General features: G+C 46.1%; 1 protein-coding gene across 2 annotated transcripts in view; it reads left to right on the top strand.

The window, feature by feature from the left end:
- LOC309561568 (D-threitol dehydrogenase-like) overlaps positions 1–19,190 on the top strand; it is a 117,587-nt gene extending 98,397 nt beyond the window's left edge. For both annotated transcript variants that reach the window (XM_082265548.1, XM_082265549.1), the window contains one exon: positions 18,702–19,190. In XM_082265548.1, the coding sequence (XP_082121674.1) occupies positions 18,702–18,897 (196 nt within the window). In that variant the 3' untranslated portion in view covers positions 18,898–19,190. The remainder of the gene's footprint in view (positions 1–18,701) is intronic.
- Positions 19,191–19,449: the final 259 nt, after the last annotated feature.

Raw genomic sequence — 19,449 nt, 5'->3', positions numbered from 1 at the left:
TCTGACAGGTAGAAATTGCCTATTGGTCAATGAACCTCTAGCAACCTCTGAATGAACCGTAGGATTCCAAGGAACCCTGTTAGAGAAACCCTGGACTACACTATCATTCAGCATTTTTGAACAGGAATCCCACACCTAATCATGTAGTGCAGTCATATGAATGTGGCACACCTTCACACAGCCCCAACGAAACTTGCATCATTCTAATTATCTCTTAAGATCATAAGCTTCATCCTGTAGCCATAATGCATTTTTTTCCTGATTAAGGTATTGTTAAAAATACAGCATTATGACCACTAGATGACGCTTACAATCATAGGAGATACTGTTAGTATATTACACAAAATATGGCAAGTTTTTGGTGGGGTTGTGTGAATGTCTGTCACCATGCGCAGTACTCTCTTCTGCTGTGCCACGATGGTGACTCATGTACGTATGCCGCTGGAGAGTGTGAACCCGGTAAGTCTGTCAAAATGTTCTAATACGTGTTGAGTACTAGCACATTATGGCATTAACCTGCAGGGGACCCCTTTAAAATGTTTCTGTTGTAGACTTTACTGCCACTTTAATAAATCCATGAATGCATTTAAAAAATATATATATATAAGCAGTGTACCATAAATGTTACCTGGTATCAGCTTCTTGCAGCGTTTGTACAGCAAGGCTCAGTCTAGAGCAGTTGTGTCAAACTCAATTTCATCACAGGCGGCATCAGCAGTATGGTTGCCCTCAAAGGGCTGGTTGTATCTTGGGTGCACTACATACAGAGTGCAGCGTTCAGGAGTGCGCTATGTACAGAGGGCAGAGTTCAGGAGTACAATATGTACAGAGTGCAGAGTTCAGGAGTGCTCTGTGTACAGAGTGCAGAGTTCAGGAGTGCTCTGTGTACAAAGTGCAGAGTTCAGGAGTGCTCTGTGTACAGAGTGCAGAGTGCAGAGTTCAGGAGTGCGCTATGTACAGAGTGCAGAGTTCAGGAGTGCGCTGTGTACAGATGCAGGGTTCAGGAGTGCAATATGTACAGAGTGCAGAGTTCAGGAGTGCGCTGTATACAGAGTGCAGAGTTCAGGAGTGCTCTGTGTACAGAGTGCAGAGTTCAGGAGTGCTCTGTGTACAGAGTGCAGAGTTCAGGTGTGCGCTGTGTACAGAGTGCAGAGGAGTGCGCTGTGTACAGAGTGTAGAGTTCAGGAGTGCGCTGTGTACAGAGTGCAGCGTACAGGAGTGCGCCGTGTAAAGAGTGCAGAGGAGTGCACTGTGTACAGAGTGCAGAGTTCAGGAGTGCGCCGTGTAAAGAGTGCAGAGGAGTGCACTGTGTACAGAGTGCAGAGTTCAGGAGTGCGCTGTGTACAGAGTGCAGAGTACAGGAGTGTGCCGTGTAAAGAGTGCAGAGGAGTGCACTGTGTACAGAGTGCAGAGTTCAGGAGTGCGCTGTGTACAGAGTGCAGAGTTCAGGAGGATATTCCATACAGAGTGCAGCATTCAGGGGTGTGCTGTGTAAGAAATGCAGGGTTTAGGAGTGCACTGTTCATACATTGTATCCCCCAAACCCCCCCCCCCCCCCTATAAAGCAACCTCTCATCTCTTTCAGCTACATGGCCCAGCTCTAGTACTTCCCAGTGTAGGCAGCTTTACTACCTGTGTATTTGAAGGGAGATAATTTTTTCTCTTAGATTCTGGAGATCTGTCCCTGTCGTGCCCCCCACCGTGAGTGTGTGCAGAAATCTGTTCGATCTGGGATCTCCTGAGGGCAAATCTGTCCCTTGTAAACACAGAAGGCTTCGGGGAGTGGGAGCGAAGGACGAGCGCCGGAGGTGGCTGAATAAAGTAACAGCCATGTTTTGGCTGCAAAACTAGGTATAATGGGATGCATTGACAAGGCCTGGAGGTCTGCATTCGGCCCCCAGGCCTTGTGTTTGACATGTGTGGTCTAGTTGGTGGAGATGCAGCACAAAGAACCAGGCAGTGGTGATACAGTGCAAGGAACAGTGACAGGAAGAGAAGAAAGAAAGAGAGGTGACTTCATCAGTCTGCTGCTTATCCTTTCACTATTCAGTCACAGGCAGCAGGTGGGAAGGAAACTTGTAAGTAAAAAGGGAAACTTCAACAAATCTAATTTAGTTCTCCTGCCTTGCCAGACGAGGCTGTGCTGTGTGCCAGAGCTGTGTAAATCTTAGGACTGGAAGGACAGAATTATAAATCCTTTCGGCAGTTGTTCAGCTTTAAGCCGTAGGTGAAGCTGATCACAGCGTGCTTCTAGCTGTCCGATCCTTTTGTTACAAACCACAAAAAAAGTTAGTAGCTTTACAGAGCGGAGGAGTTTTTACTGTAAGATAAAGCCTTCCAAGGGGAGCTTACAATCGACTTGCCGTTGACATTGACTCTGTGACATGACATTGCGGGGATGATCACTGGAGCGGTAAGCAGGTTTTGTACTGATCCATTGAAATGATGTGTGGATGAGGCCAAAAAATTCTCCTTGGCCTATTAAGCTTTAAATTGGCTTGCAAATGAAAATGAATGTGGATTTCTCAGAGTGACATTCGGGAGGTTTTCAGATTCATTGTGCCGTGGGAGACAAAGAACAAAACATCAAGCAAGGATGATTTAAAGACATTTAAAGAAGATATAAAAAAAGGGAATTTAAACAGAGAACCTGCCTACGAGCCTCCCTCCACTGCTGATTGACAGGCATCTCAGGCACTGATACATACAGTAGTACATAAGCTGTCATCGCTGTCCTCCCTCTGAAAATGCTAGTTTCCTGGCTGCCCACTCTGCCTTCTTTGCTAAATCTCTAAACCATGGAACAAAGAGTTCGGAATTCATTTGCAGCTTACTTTAGTGGCTCACAAAGTATACAAGACAAAGACAGCCAGGGAACCAGTATTTTAAAGACTAGATTCAAAGTTGCAGGAAGCTTTTTTTTCTTTCATGTCCTTTAAAGAATAAGTCCAGGCAGAGAGCTAACATTTCTGTCCATCCAGTTTTGAGATTTACACAGCTCTGTCACACCGCTGGCCAAGGCCATCTTACCGAATGGGCACTGTGGGAAGTTGCCCGGGGGCACCACTTGCCTGGGGGGCCCCACCTGCTCAGCAACCCAGCCCCAGCCAAGCATTAGTCCCGAATCCCGTGTGCATCCCGCCACCGAACTTAGCAGGTGGCAAGCGCCTGTCGGCCCTGCGCTGCTGTCAGGCCACTTGGGCAGTGGAGCGGGAGCCAACAACTGCAGGAATGCCTGTCTGCCACCACGGGAACAGGCACACACAGGACAGTCGAGTCTGACTTCCACCCATGAGTATGTTCACCGGACCCAGCCGCCAAACATAGAAGCTGTCATTAGCCTGTCACTGCTGTACCAATAAATATCGCCTTATCGATAATTTGCATTTTGATTCTCGTGGGTGATTGTGTAGGCGGAGCCCCAGTGCACTGCATTGCCTGGGGCCCTTTAATGCTCCTAAGATGGCACTGCCACTGGCAGGGCAGGATACTTGATTTTCAGTAAGGACTCTTTCACACGGGCAGTCGAGTGGTTGGGAAAAACTGGCGGTTAAACTGTAGTTTTACTGCCCCGCAGCCTCCCATCCTTATGCTAACATTACTGTCTGACAGTGCTGTGCATGTGCGAAGTGTTCCCGTGATTGTGCTGCCTGCCCGCCCCGTGCGGAGCGCATCGGAAGGGATCTTTAGGACACAACTGATCACAGATGGGGGTAAAGAGTCAATCACAGTGGCTCTTATCGGCAATCCTCTCCTCCCGCAATGTTAGCATGAGGAGAGGATTGCAGGTAATCAGTAAATCCACAAAGAGGATATCTACACTCCTAATCAGGGCACTGATCATCAGTGCAGCCCTAACAGTGCCCACAAATGCTGCCAATTTGTACCCATCAATGCTGCCAATCAGTGGCCATCAGTGATGCCTGTCAGTGACCATCAGTGATGCCTATCAGTGCCACCAGTGATTCCCATCAGTGCCAAATATCAGTGCAGCGTCATTAATGCCCCCTCATCAGTGCTGCCTCAGTGCCCATCAGTGCAGCCTATCAGTGCCGCCTATCAGTGCAGCCTATCAGTGCCACCTATCAGTGCAGCCTCATCAGCACACATTAGTGGAGGGGAGAAAAATTACTTAGAACATTTCATAACAGAAACTAAGAAAAACTTTTTTTTTTTCAAAGTTTTCTGTCTTTTTTCATGTATTTAGCAAAAAAATTAAAAACCCAGTGGTGATTAAATACCACCAAATGAAATCTAGATTTGTGTGAAAAAAAAAAAATATGTCATATAGTGTTGCACAATTGCTGAAAGCTGAAAATTGGCCTGGGCATGAAGGTAGTGAAAGTGTTCCATAGGCAAGTGGTTAAAGATAAGCCATTGGGTGGGTAGCCATAGGTTGAACCACGCCTGCATGTTTCCTTGTTTTCTAAGTTCACCGATCCATCACTTTGCTTGGACTTCGTTAGCAAATAAATGATATGAACATTATATTCAGCACATTTCAATAAGAAGCAAATTCAAGCCATTATCTGACACTGCCCGGCCAAACAATACATTATTCAATGGGTAGAAAGTAGCAGATGGGTTTAGCACTTTTGGATAGAAATGGGAAAAATATGTTTACTGATGCAGTTCTGTCCAAACTTTTACATCCGTCCGCTACATGGATATACAGGAACTAAAGGAGAACTCCGGGCTGGGCATTAGCAAAATCCATATATATTTTTTATAATATGCATTCTTTAAGGAGAAACTCCATAAAAAAAAAAAACACACTCCCCTGCAGTACCAGGACAGGCTTGTCCAGTGCCCAGGTCAAGGATGCAGAACTGCCCTCCCCCCCCCCTGCTACTAATGCAGGTGACGCCCCTCTGCAGCAGCACTGCAGCTGGAGAGGAAGTCAAGAGGAACATACTATAATTTCTCTATAATTTCCTGGGTCACTGGGGAAGCTATCATATTGGATGCTGCCACACCATGTGACTCTAGCAGCCATCTTGGGTCAGGCAGAGCCATTTACGAGTAGGTAGAGAAAGGTGCCCCACCTGGTAGGGACAGAACAATACTCCACCCTTCCATGGTTGGCATGGAGTGTGTAGTGCATATGTGTGGCCAATCGCTTGCTTTCTAGCAGCTAGCTCTGCAAAAGGGACAGACAACAATAAAAAGCTGATAGAGGTTGTAGCATTCCCCCACTTAACATTTTAATTTTTTTTTCTGTGTGTAGCGCTACCCCTGTAGGAGTTGCTGGTAAATAGGGGTCCTCTACCCTGCACAGCTAGGCACACCGAAATTTCCACAGGCTTACTGAGACAAGAAACAGTCCATGCAACATTGTTTTTTTTTATTTGTTATTTAGGGCTTAATAACTTGGATGGGGATAGGGGTATTATGGGGTGCCTACTTGACTGGAGCAAAAGTCTCTTCAGGGACACTCAACTATATACACTCCTCTTCCTCCAGCACATCACTTGCTTGCAGAAACACTCAGGCCCAGCTGGAACACTGTTTGGGGGATCTGACAAGGCCCTCAGCCAGATCCCATAAAAGCCTTTTACAAGCAGGGACCATGAGACCCTTTGGTGTGAAGAAAAGTTCCAGTGTCCAGTTACTTTCCTGTGGCAACTGATCCCAGCACCACCTTTTCAAACCTACCTGGCTGCAGCTCCCCTTTTCCCTAGCCCACCTGGCTAATCTTCCACAGTCCTCCCAGTCTGACTCTACAGCCATCCCAGACTGCCACTCCTCAGTCCTCTCAGGCTGTCTCTCAGTCCTTCCTGACTGTCTCACTCACCAGCACCTGGTGATTTCCTGGATGTGCTCGCTGGCTCCTGCTGTCCTCACACCTGGTCCTGTGGCACTGTACAGGTCTACTCTGTGTGTTGTAAGAGGATCCCTCCTGCACCTGAGCCCCAGGCCCAAGGTCACCTCCCTTCCAGACTAGGGGGCTACCCTCGAGGCCTCCGACAAGTTCCTCAGCACTCCATCTCCAAACTTCCACCCAAACTCCATTGCCCCAGCTGGGCTGACCCTTTAACTCTGAGTCTGAGGTGCCTGCCCCCTTCCAGTCCTTCTGGGGATTGGCTGGGGCCCTCATGAATACCCCAAACAGCTCCTCCTAGCTTCCCTTCCATTCTTCTGGAAGTTTCTCAAAAGTTCCAGCAGTTCAAGGAGAGGGAGGTATCAGAGGTGCTGCCTGATGAGTCACCCAGCCTCCCTGAGTCTCTCACCCTGACCTAAATCCAAAAACAGGCTTTACTGCAAGCCAAGCCTAAATTTACTTACACTACAAAAAAAAAAAAAAAAAAAAAAAAACATTTACACTACCTAGCACTCTACACTAGAGGGTGCTACATGTGTTACTGTTGGAGAGATTTCCTTCTTACTTCCTGTCCTGGGGATAACCTTTTTACCAAACAGAAAGTGAAGAAATTTCTCTGATGACAGTGAAGCCTGACAGGAATGGGCATAGTAACAAATCTGAACGAATCCAAAATAAGTTATAAGAAATTTTTGGATTTATTCGGATCATTTAGATGCATTGAGAAGCGGGTTGTTAAGGAGCAGGTGGTTGCTGCTTTGTTAACAACCATGACTCACCACAAGGTTCCATGTTAGCAAAATGTAAACAAAACGGTTAAAAAACGGTTACATAGTTACATAGCTACATAGTTAGTCAGGTTGAAAAAAAGACACAAGTCCATCGGGCTCAACCAAAAAAAAAACATAAAAAAAAACAGTAAAGAAAACCCAACCATACAATCCCATATACACAATCCTATACCCGCAGCTGATCCAAAGGAAGGTAAAAAACCCCACCAAAGCATGATCCAATTTGCTACAGCAGGAGGAAAAAAATTCCTTCCTGATCCCCGAGAGGCAATCGGATATTCCCTGGATCAACTTTACCTATAAATATTAGTACCCATTTCTATTATGTACGCCCAGGAAAGAATCCAGGCCTTTTTAAAAGCAATCTAGTGAGCTGGCCAGAACCACCTCTGGAGGGAGTCTATTCCACATTTTCACACTCTTACGGTGAAGAAATCTTTCCGTATTTGGAGACGAAATATGTTTTCCTCCAGACATAAAGAGTGCCCCCTTGTCCTCTGTGTTGACCTTAAAGTGAATAACTTAACACCAAGTTCACTATATGGACCCCTTATGTATTTATACATGGTGAACATATCCCCCCTTAATCTCCTCTTCTCAAGAGAGAATACATTTAGTTCCTCTAATCTTTTCTCATATCTGAGCTCCTCCATGACGCTAATCAGTTTGGTTGCCCTTCTCTGCACTTTCTCCAGTTCCCCATTCCAGTTTTTAAGAACTGGTGCCCAAAACTGAACCGCATATTCCAGATGAGGTCTTACTAATGATTTGTACAGGGGCAAAATTATCTCTCTCTCTCTCTGGAGTCCATGCCTCTGTTAATACAAGAAAGAACTTTGCTTACTTTGGAAACCGCAGCTTGGCATCGCACCCTATTATTAAGCTTAGGATCTACCAGAACACCCAGGTCCTTCTCCACTAGGATTCCCCCAGTTCTACTCTACCTAGTATGTATGCTGCATGCATATACTTATCCCTCAAGTGCATAACTTTACATTTATCAACATTAAACCTCATTTGCCACATAATTGCCCAATGAAACAGTGCATTGAGGTTGGCTTGTAAATTGGAGACATCCTGTAAGGAAGTAATTCCACTGCAAAGCTTGGTGTCATCTGCAAAGACTGAAATGGTACTTTTAATCCCAGACCCTATAACATTTATAAAGATATTAAAAAGTAAGGGTCCCAACACTGAACCTTGGGGGTACACCACTGATTACCTTAGACCATTCAGAGTAGGGATCATTAATCACTACTCCCTGCATTCTATCTTTTAGCCAATTTTCTATCCATTTACAAACTGATCTTTCCAAGCCTGTAGACTTTACTTTACACATTACCCGTGTGTGGGGAACTGTGTAAAACGCTTTTGCAAAATCCAAGTATACTACGACCACAGCCACCCCTCCGTCCAAGGTTTTACTTACCTCCTCATAAAAAGAAATCAGGTTTGTTTGACAACTTCTGTCTTTCATGAATCCATGCTGTCTGTTGCTTACAATATTTTTTTCCAGCAAGAACTCATCTATGTGGTCTTTTATTAAACTCTCCAGTATCTTCCTGAATATAGAAGTTAAACTACCAGGTCTATAGTTACTTGGCAAAGACTTTGATCCCTTTTTAAATATAGGCACCCCATTGGCCCTACGCCAATCCAGTGGTACTATTTCAGTCCTTAACGAGTCTCTCAAAATTAAAAACAAAGGCTTTGAAATTACAGTGCTCAATTCTTTTAGGATGCGTGGGTGGATGCCATCTGGTCTAGGCGCTTTGTCCACCCTTATTCTGTCTAAATATTTCTGGACCATATCACATTTAAGTCATTGTTGATCATTTGGGGCTGTGTCAATACCATCATCATTATGGTCATGAGCTCCCCAATGCTCCTTTGTATACACAGAGCTGAAGAAAGAATTTAATAAATTTGCCTTCTCCTTGTCCCCAGTCACCCACTCTAGATTATTTTGTAAAGGGCCTACATGCTCAGACCTAACCTTTTTACTATTAATATATTTGAAGAATTTTCGGGGGTTTGTCCTACTATCTTTTGCGATCTGAATTTTGAATTTTTGCATCCTTGATTTCCTTTTTACATATTCTGCTATATTCTTTGTAACAATTAAACAATGATAGTTTTCCTTTATTTTATATTTTGTAAAAGCTCTTTTCTTATTATTTATAGCTTTTTTAACTTTGGCTGTGAGCCACATAGGTTTTTTTTTTTAGCCTTTTAAACTTATTGCCCATAGGAATATACTTTTCAGTGAGTTTGTATAAAGTCTTTTTGAAAACTTCCCATTTCTATTCTGTGCTCATCGATGCCAACGGTGCCTGTTAAAAAAAGAAAAAAAAAAAACAGCTCTGACAATCCATACCAGGTCCTTCAGGTCTGGTATGGATTTTGAGGGGAACCCAACACCAAAATGCAAAAAAAAATAAATGTTGTGAGGTCCCCCCAAAATCCACACCAGGACCTTATCCGAGCATACAGCCTAGCAGACTAGGAAAGGAGGATGAACAAGCAACCAACCCCAACCCCCTCCCCCTGCTCCTGGACCATATCAGGCCACATGCCCTTAACATGGGGGGGAGGGTGCTTTAGGGGAGCATGAATGCCAACCCGCACATAAAACCCTTGGGGCGGCCGTCCGCTCCTTAACAACCAGGCTATTCCAAATTAAACTGAATACCAAAGATGCAAAATTAATTCCAAAAACGAATATGGTCTATTATCAAATGCATCCGATACAAATTCTTCAATTAACAAATGCACCTGAAAACTAAACAAAATGAACATTTCCGGTGTGCACATGTCTAAAAATATGTACCTAACTATATTGGCGGAGTAGCATTTGAGAAAAAGGCAAACCTCTCTAGCTACAGGCTTGGTCTAATGCTAAAGGTTCCTGTGGCTACTGAGGGGCTTGGCTGCCCGCCTGGCGCCTGACGCCCGACACACCACAGTACCAGTACCAGCCTGGGAGCAATACTTTCTTATATCAAATCTACACCTCCAATACACCATATCGCCTAAAAGTTACTACACCATTGTCCAGCTTATCCCAAAAGTATAAGTGCTCCTATCTAGTGAAAAAATAGGTAAAATACAGTAAAAATCCTCCACTCAACATGTTTTGCATCTATACGAGGCTTCCTCAGGAGTGCAATATGTGATATATTGTGTCAAAAAGCCCAGTCCTGTGGCTGGATTAACCCCCATAGCATCAGAAGATTACCACTGTGGGGAGCAGGGGATGGAAGTGTTCCACTCGGACAGCCAACACCAGCATACTTGTTGAAGCTAGAGACCGTGATTGACCAGTAGAAGGGTTTATCATCAGGCCCGGACTGGCCATAGGGCACACCGGGCACTCGTCACGTCAGGTGGGCCGGGGCCTCAGGGCCACAAGTCCTTGCGGGGCCCAAGGCAGCTGGGCTATTCTTTGAGCCCATGCCACTTACTGGCCTCTCTGTGGCAGCCTGGCTGCCAGTTCAGTTCAGTCGTCAGCGCAGGGGGACGTGACCATGAAGGGGGAGGAGCTAGAGAAGACACCTTTTACCTCTCCGCGGCCGCACGTCTGTCAGTATAGTTCAGCCATTGGCGCCGGGGGGGGCGTAACCATGAAGGGGGGAGGAGCAAGAGAAGACATCGGCTGCAGACATCATAGAGCCGGACCAGAGAGATTGTGAGTGCAACCACCGTGTAACCTGGATTGGAGGGGCAGTCGGGGTGGCTGCATATAGAATATTAATTCTCTCCATTTCCTCCTGCAGCTTCTGAAAGCCTGCAAGAGGGCGAAGAAGAGAAACAGGCATTCAGAGGCTGTAGGAGATAATGGAGAGAATGATTCTTCTATATGCTGCCACCCCCACCGCTCCTCCTATCCTGCTTCTTTCTGCTACCCCCCTGTGCTCTCTGCCCCCTGTGCTCTCCGACCCCCAGTGCTCCCTGACATCCCCCAGTACTCTGCAGCTCCCCCCAGTGCTCTCTGCTCCCCCCTCCCCCAGTGCTCTCTGCCTCCCCTGTACTCTCTGGCTTCTTCATGTGCTCTCCAACAGATCCTGTGTTTTTGCTTACCTCTGTGCTCTCCCCCACCGCTCCACTTCCTCCCTGTGCTCTTCACCTCCCCCCTGTGCTCTCCACCTCCCCCATGCTCTCTGCCTCCCCCCAGTGCTCTCCAGCCTCTCTAGTGCTCTCCACTTCCCCCCTGTGCTCTCCACCTCCCCCCTGTGCTTTCCACCTCCCCCATGCTCTCTGCCTCCACCCAGAGCTCTCAAGCCCCCCTAGTGCTCTCCTCATTCCCTCTGTGCTCTCCACCTCCCCCATGCTCTCCACCTTCCCCAAGTGCTCTCCAGGGCCGCCGGTGCTCTCCAGCCCCTAGTGCTCTCCAGCCCCCCAGTGCTCTCACCCTCCAGTGCTCTCCGAACTGCCATATGCTCTCTGGCCCACCCTGTGTTTTTGCTTCCCCCTGTGCTCTCTGCCCCCTCCCTAGTGCTCTGCAGAGCCTCCGTGCTCTCCAGCCCTCCCCCGTGCTCTCTGCCCTCCCTGTGCTCTCCTCTTCCTCCCGTGTTCTCTGCCTCACCTCAGTGCTCTCTGTCCCCCCGATGCTTTCTGCCCCCCCTGTGTTCTCCATTTCCCCCCAGTGCTCTCCAGCCCCCCAGTGCTCTCCACCTCCCCCCATGCTCTCCGCCTCCCCCCCAGTGCTCTCCAGCCCCCCCCAATGCTCTCCACCTCCCCCTGTGCTCTCTGGCTTCCCTCAGTGCTCTTCAACATCCCCCAGTGCACTTCAACTTCCCCCATTGCTCTCTGCTATCCCCAAATGCTCGCTGCCTCCCCCTGTGCTTCCCCCCCCCAGTGCTTTCCGACCCCCCCATGTGCTCTCCGGCCCACCATGAGCTCTTGCTTCCCCCTGTGCTCCCTTACCCCCCTGTGCTCTCCAAACCCCCCATGTGCTCTCCTACCCTCCCCCATGCGCTCTGCTCCCCCCGTGTTCTCTTCCCCACCCCGTGTTCTCTGCCTCTCCCCTGTGCTCTCTGCCCCCTCCATGCTCTTCGTCTGCCCTCCCAGTGCTCTCCACCCCACCCTGTATTGTCCGGCTTCCTCCTTGTGCTCTCTGCCCCCATGCTCTTCCAGGTTCCCCGCTCCCTTCTCCCAGGGGATCCTTCAGGATGGAGAGTAGGGAAGGAGACGGTTAACATGTTATGGGCTGCTTAGTTCAAAATGCCAGGCCTATTTTTTGTCCCAGTCCGGGTCATAGATATTAGGTGGATCTAGTGAATGATGGTGTTGATCTCTCTTTAGAGATATGGGCTGCTAGCTTGCTGGTACGACAGAGCTGTCTGTTGGCTGGCTATTCTGGACACCGGGTTCTCCTCACTCCTTACCCAAGACACCACCACATGGGACACTTCTATACTATCCCTTGTGCCGAACTTTTTAAAAAACTTTTTTTTTAACTGAGCTAAGGCTTTAAAGGTCCACTTTAAGTTACTTAATATGAGGCTTTATTCCACAGCGATGTCACAATTAGTGATCAAGTAAAAAAAAAACGACCTAAACATACAAAATAACTGCCACAGCAATGTATGGCTAGGCCCAACAGGCCTCTCTATAGCCCCTCCAGCAATTTCAAGGTGAAATCTGTCAGCATCCAGAACAGAACTATCTCAAGCGTGTTGGAGAGCCCTGTGGTGATGGTCTAAATTAAAAGGAAGATATTTTTCAAGAGAGAGAAAGAGAGTGAGCGAAGAGAAAATACCCCCCCCCCCCTTTTTTTTTCCGTTTACTTGTTCATTTCATATTTGTCGCCAGTTTGTTTGCTAATTTTCATTTGCAAGCGTCACGTCTCCTAGCGAACCGGGCGCCTCAATGGGCCGCTGATTTCTCTGAAATGACAGGCTGTAAATATGCATAAAAAAAGCCTTGCAATTAGCGAGTGTGTGGTTGGGCTATGCCTGATTTCATTGGCAAGTTTACCCACTGCGTTGATAAGCTACATTATCTAGAAAATTGGCCAGTGAAAAACAGCACCTCTGATTGCCAGGAAAAGTTTCAGATAACAGGGTGCTGAAGGGAATTATAATTGAGGTTGAATATGTTAACCGGGGTGTCACAAGCTCCTTAGAAGCGTTAATTCATCAGCATGTTAGAATTTTTATTAACATTTGGAGAGCGTCCTTGCCACGCTAATGAGCTACAATTGGCAGTTCGGATTTTAGTTACTGTCATCTATAAGGAAGTTAAATATAATTCCTTCAGTGGCGGCAATATGTAAATGTATTTGTTCTGGGGCTACGTAAAAAATAAAAATAAAAATTACACATCGCACACAACAAGCAAAAAAAAAATTATAATAAATGCGATCGAGAGTGCAGTGTCAGTTAAATCACAGGCGAGGTTGCGGACGACAGGCTCGAGTTTATTGTGTCCGCGGCTCCTTAATCAAATGGTATGCTAATGCTGTTTGTACATTTTAATGGGGAAATCATTGTTTTAATCGAGGTTGTCGAGGCTGCAGGGGTTGCTTGCTTGATGATGTGATGTGAATTTCCTATCGGTCTTTGGAGGCTCGTGTTTGATTATATCCTAACTGCTTCAGGGCAAGGGCAAAGCCGTGTTTCTCTGGTCAGTGGGCAAATGACTTGTATATGGTTTGACTTGGACTCCCTGTTCTCTATGTAAGGCTCGGCTGGAAACGTAAAAAATACAACTGCATTTTTTTTTTCTTACGAGATTGATAAGGTTTATACATTATTTATATGGGTGAGTGAAAAGATCACATCCATGTATTGTTTAGTGATCGACCGATATAGTTTTTTATTGCCTATACCGATATTTTGGTCATTGCATATCGGTATCGGCCGATATCTGCCGATATTTTCGGACATTTAAATTTTTATTTTTTTATTTTTAGTTTTTTACAGGTTCTCTTGCGGAGGGATCTGGGGGTTTATAAGACCCCAAACCCCTCCTCTGCACTTAAAAGCATTCAAAACGCCAAGTTTGGCTGTTTTGAATGCTGTCATTTTTTTAAATATGGCGCAGAGTACCCGGAAGTGATGTCATGACATCACTTCTGGGTTTTTACATGGAGACCCGATCAGAGCCGAATGCGGCCGTGCAGGTAGGATGCCCGGGTCTCCCGGTGGGACGGGAGACCTGGGCGCGCCGCGGAAGGTGGCGGGAGGGGGGAGACGCGCCCTCCTGCTCCTTGTAATGACAGACATTGGTTGTCATTACAAGATAGCCGACCGTCGGCTATGGACGCCGTACCGGGGTGATGCCTCCAGCTGCAGGCATCACTCCGGTACAGCACTTTCCTGAAATATCGGCAATATCGGTAACCTCAGGGGCCGATTCCAATATATCAGGGAAAGTGCATATCGGCCCCGATATATTGGCTTTGCGATAATCGGTCGATCCAATCCCTAGTATTGTTTTTCAGGGCAGTTATAATGGTTTTGGCCAGTGTTATTTTTCTTGGGTTTTAAGTTTTAAAGCCGCGCATATTGGGCAAAACACTGGCTTACTTTTAATTACACATCCACCCTCCCTTCCTCCCCAGAGCCCCAGATATATATATATATATATATATATATATATATATATATATATATATATATATATATACACTATATTGTCAAAAGTATTGGGACACCTGCTTTTACACGCACATGAACTTTAAGGGCATCCCAGTCTCAGTCTGTAGGGTTCAATATTGAGTTGGCTTACCCTTTGCAGCTATAACAGCTTCAACTCTTCTGAGAAGGTTGTCCACAAGGTTTAGGAGTGTGTCTATGGGAATGTTTGGCCATTCTCCCAGAAGCGCATTTGTGAGGTCAGGCACTGATGTTGGACGAGAAGGCCTGGCTTGCAGTCTCCGCTCAAATTCATCCTATGAGCGTTCTATCGGGTTGAAGTCAGGACTGTGTGCAGGCCAGCCAAGTTCTTCCACCCCAAACTCACTCATCAATGTCTTTATGGACCTTGCTTTGTGCACTGGTGCGTAGTCATGTTGGAACAGGAAGGGACCATCCTCAAAAAGTTCCCACAAAGTTGGGAGCATGAAATTGGCCAAAATGTCTTGGTATTCTGATGCCTTAGGAGATCTCTTCACTGGAACTAAAGCCCAACCCCTAAAAAACAACCCCACGCCATAATCCCCCCTACACCAAATGATTGGTCTATAAAGGTCTATAAAGACATGGATGAGTGATTTTGGGGTGGAGAAACTTGACTGGTCTGCACAGAACGCAGACTGCGAGCCAGGCCTTCTCGTTCAACATCAGTGCCTGACCTCAAAAATGCGCTTCTGGAAGAATGGTCAAACATTCCCATAGACAAACTCCTAAATCTTGTGGACAGCCTTTCCAGAAGAGTTGAAGCTGTTATAGCCACAAAGCCACAAAGGTGGGCAAACTCAATATTGAACCCTATGGACTAAGACTGGGATGCCATTAAAGTTCATGTGCATGTAAAGGCAGGTGTCCCAATACTTTTGACAATATAGTGCATATCACAGTAGGGTGACATCCTGGGACCCTTCTCATCTTCTCTGGTTGTGAACGGGAGTGTGGGCCCTTACTGTAAAAAAAGTTGCACCCAACCCAATGGATAACTGGCCTTTGCAGCAAGGTGCACATGGAAGGGCAATGCACATTGCAAAAAAACAAAAGATTTCCCAGCACACTTACCGACCAGCCTGCAAAACAACAGAATTGGCCCTGTTCAACAGTTAACATTTAAAACAGAGGGTGTTGGTTGCACACATTTGCAAATATATACATAAGCCACAATGCTCATGCCAAGGGACCACTAGATAGATTAAGGGCAGGTATGCCTGGGGGGAAATCCATTCCTCCTTAAAGACACAGGAAACACGTCACGCCCAGCAAAAGTGCAATGGCAGCGAAAGCATCTAGTGCGTCCCTGCACCCAATTCAACCAACTGTACAAAATAGTGGCAACCACTCCAACCTAGAACTGACCTTTGCAGCAAGTTGCACATGGAAGGGGCAATGCACATCACAAACAAACAAAAGATTACGGAGTGGTGGGCTCCCTCCAGGCACACCTGCCCTTAATCTATCCATTCTTATATATGCTCCTACTATGGAGACTCTGGAAATTTAGAGTTAGGACCACAGTATATACAGGGGTCCCTTGGTGTGGGCACTACTTGTCCTGCCATAGAATTTTTGGTTGTGTGATGACGCCATCCCTCCACGGTAGGCCAACCTGGATTCAGAGGGGCAGGTCCATGACAGCCTGGGCTCAGAGGTTGCATGATGATGCTGCACCCAGGGCGAGATCCATGATAGCCTAGGCTCACAGGTTGTGTGATGGTGGCACCCTCAAGGTGAGATCCATGGCTGTCTGGGCTCAGAGGTTGTGTAATGGCAGCACCATCAAGAGAAGATTCATGACAACCTAGGCTCAGAGGTTATGTAATGGCAGCACCATCAAAAGGAGATTAATGACAGCCTGGGCTCAGAGGTTATGTGATGATGTTGCTCTAAGGGGGAGATCCATGACAGCCTGGGCTCAGAGGTTGTGTGATGACGCTACTCTCAGGGGGCAGGTCCATGAAAACCTGTGCTCAGAGATTGTGAGATGATACCATCCCAGGGGTTGGTTTAGGACAGCCTTAACTCAGAGGACTGGGCTAAATTACATTGGTTATCATTCATGCCAAAAGACTGAGGGCATCTAGTGGCAGAAAGATATTAGTATATTGGACAGTGCCAGATTGAGGGTGAGTATTTGACTTTGCCGGGCATCTTTTTTTCTGCTTTAGAGTGTGTGTGAACCCTAACCTCGTAAAACAACCCATTTCGTTTAAAATAGAAATGAAAGGCAAAACTTTTGTGTAAACATTATAAAAAACAATAAAAATAAATTTTTTCCTTCCTTTTTTAAAAGTGATCACATACCATCTGTTCTTGGCTGCAAAGGTTTAGAAAAATAGGGGAGGAGAAATAGCAGCACACTTGTCCTCCCAGTGAATGGCTGTGCAGTACGGGGGGCATGCAAGCACAAGTCTAATCATTGGAGGAGAGCAGGCTATGTTCCTAGATAGCCAAAAATAGCCTGAACGGGCCACCACATCTAAATACTGGTAAGCTGTAATATATTAGTTTTTAGTTTTCGGGCTTAGATACACTTTGAGGCCACCCATCACAATTGGGAGGCTCGGGAGTTTAGTGAGTGGAGCAAAGACTGACTTTCTAGAAATGTCTCAATTTGCATGGAACACTTTGGCTGCCTATATTTGTGGCTTTACTGATTGACCTGACACGTGGCTGCCATTGAACGTATTCTTTTGAGGAAAGTGGAAAGATAGCGCTGGACCCGTAGGTTTATTTTACTGATATTGTTATTCTTAAGGTATTAATGTTGGTGTAAATGATCTGGTTACTGGACAGGCGGCGTTTACAACAGTGTAAAGCTATCAGCGCAAAAGTGATGAAAATAAATACAATCGTGCGATAAAATTATTGCAGTGCAACAAAATCTTACAGCGTCCGGCTGCTGACACAAAACAGTGTTATTCACTCCACAAACAAAACTAAAACCATATACAGTGCTGCGCCAGAAAAAGTATATAACATAAGATTAGAGATAAATAATGCACTGACTTCCACAGTAGAGCCTCCTCTACTTCTCTACTGTGGACGTCAGTGCCCAATCGGCAAGGACGTAACGTGTATAGGGAGCGAAGCCTATCCTGCTGGAGGCTGCATCCTCTCAGCTGTGTGGAGCTGTTATCATATATGCACTTATCCAAGTGTTTGTTTGTGAGTACCTTATTTTAATAAACTCCTTGTTGATTCACCCATATGGAGAGCATTAGATCTGCTTGGCTTTTTCCCTCTTATGCCTGTCATCTGCTTCTGATGAGAGTGGAACTTATTTTGGGAATCTGTGTGTGTGTCCTATTGAAGATCCTCTACACCATCCTGTGACCCCGGTGGGGTAAAGCTCTATCTGACCTGGGTTGATTCTTGGGTCAGTGTGTAAGGTGAGAGGCTTTGATTTCTGGTGGTGGTGAAGTAGAGCACATCATGGATTGCTTTTGTGGGGATCACAGAAGATTGTTTTCTATGAGTCACTGTTATTAAGATATCACTGGGACACTGGAAGCACCTGTATACAATATTTTTTTGGACACTAAAAACACTTTTATACATTATTTATCTCTAATCTTATGTTATATAATTTTTCTGGCGCAGCACTGTAGGCGGCGTTTACACCCCAGAGGATCTCCTTGGCTTGTAGTGTAATGTAAGAAGGGTTGAAATTTAAAGCGGAGCTCCACCCAAAAGGGGAAGCTCCCCTTGTTTGCTTCCAAAACCAGGTACCCGCTCCCACTTCTGGGTAAGATCGCCGCAATCGTTGAGCGGCAATCTACGCAGTTTTCGGCCCCCTCCATCGCCCCCACCCCCACTGCCTTCTGGGAGACACACAGTTCTCAGAAGGCAGCAGGATCATTCAGAAAGCGCAGCGCGACTCGCACATGCACAGTAGAAAACAATTTGTTAAGATGCCAGCGCCTGCACCCGGAGTCGATGGACAGATCGGCTTCATGTGCCGACATCGTGGAATCCCTGGACAGGTAAGTGTGCTTTTATTAAAAGTCAGCATTAGTAGCTGCTGACTTTTAATCCCCCCCCCCCCTGGCTGGAACTCCGCCTTAGGCACCACACCACTGCTAGGAGGTCCAGAAACAACTTTATTTCTATTAAAGGTCATGGGTACAATTCAAGAAATATCCAACGCGTTTCGGAGGTCTACATGTCCTCTTCATCAGGGCTTGACTGGCAACCAAGTAAACAAACCATCAGTGAACTGGACCTACAATTGTTTTTATTCCAGTGTGAGTTGAATGTACAGGCCTAATTAGCAGCTTGTTTGGCAGCCTGAACGTATTCTATCATTATTCATTTCATCATTAGTGGCTTCAGCAAAGTTGTCATGTGGCCTGATATAAAAGCAGAGAATTGTTTTATGGAGATTTTGTTGGGGAGATAGAGGACTGTTTTAAGTCATGTTAACTTTTTGTGCTTTTCTGTCTCTCTCTTTGGCAGGGGAATCGTAGACACTCCTCTAATCCATTCAGAAGCACTCAAGCCTCTTGTAAAGCGCTGGTTGGCTGATATCCCCGCTGGGAAACTGGCTCAGGTGACAGATCTGCAGGCCGCAGTGGTGTATTTGGCATCTGAAGCTTCCGACTACATGACAGGCCATAATTTAGTCATTGACGGTGGCCAAAGCCTTTGGTAGAAAAATGGAACCACCAAGAAAGGCCATAACAATGGACATTCGCTGGAAGAACAATGCATCGTGCCTCGGCAGAGTGGAGGATGGGCAACTGTCTCACTGTACTCTGAAGGACATTTCTCCTCTCTATTCACATATTGATCCAATAATTCCATGAAATGATCAATTATAATGATTATTGGTCAATGGTATAATGACGAATGGTCAATTTCATGAAATATTGATATATGTATGTGTAGTCAGCATTAAGCTGGTTACACACTAAAATCTGATTCCACAATCTACTTAAAGCCGGATTCCAGGAATTTATATTTTTACATAGTTACATTGATCCAGCTTGGAGTCTTGGACCAATGTAACAATATTCACTATATTACCAAAAGTATTGAGACACTTGCCTTAGTGAATTTTACTGGCATGCCAGTCTTAGTCTGTAGGGTTCATTATTGAGTTGACCCACCCTTTGCACCTATAACAGCTTCAACTCTCCTGGGAAGGTGGTCCACAAGGTTTAGGAGTGTGTCCTATGTGAGGTCAGGCACTGATGTGGATGAG

The sequence above is a fragment of the Pelophylax lessonae genome (genome assembly GCF_965119305.1).
Source record: "Pelophylax lessonae genome assembly, chromosome: 8".
NCBI classification, from domain to species: domain Eukaryota; kingdom Metazoa; phylum Chordata; class Amphibia; order Anura; family Ranidae; genus Pelophylax; species Pelophylax lessonae.
Note: the sequence above shows the minus strand (reverse complement) of the source record. Positions and strands in the feature narration are given on the sequence as shown.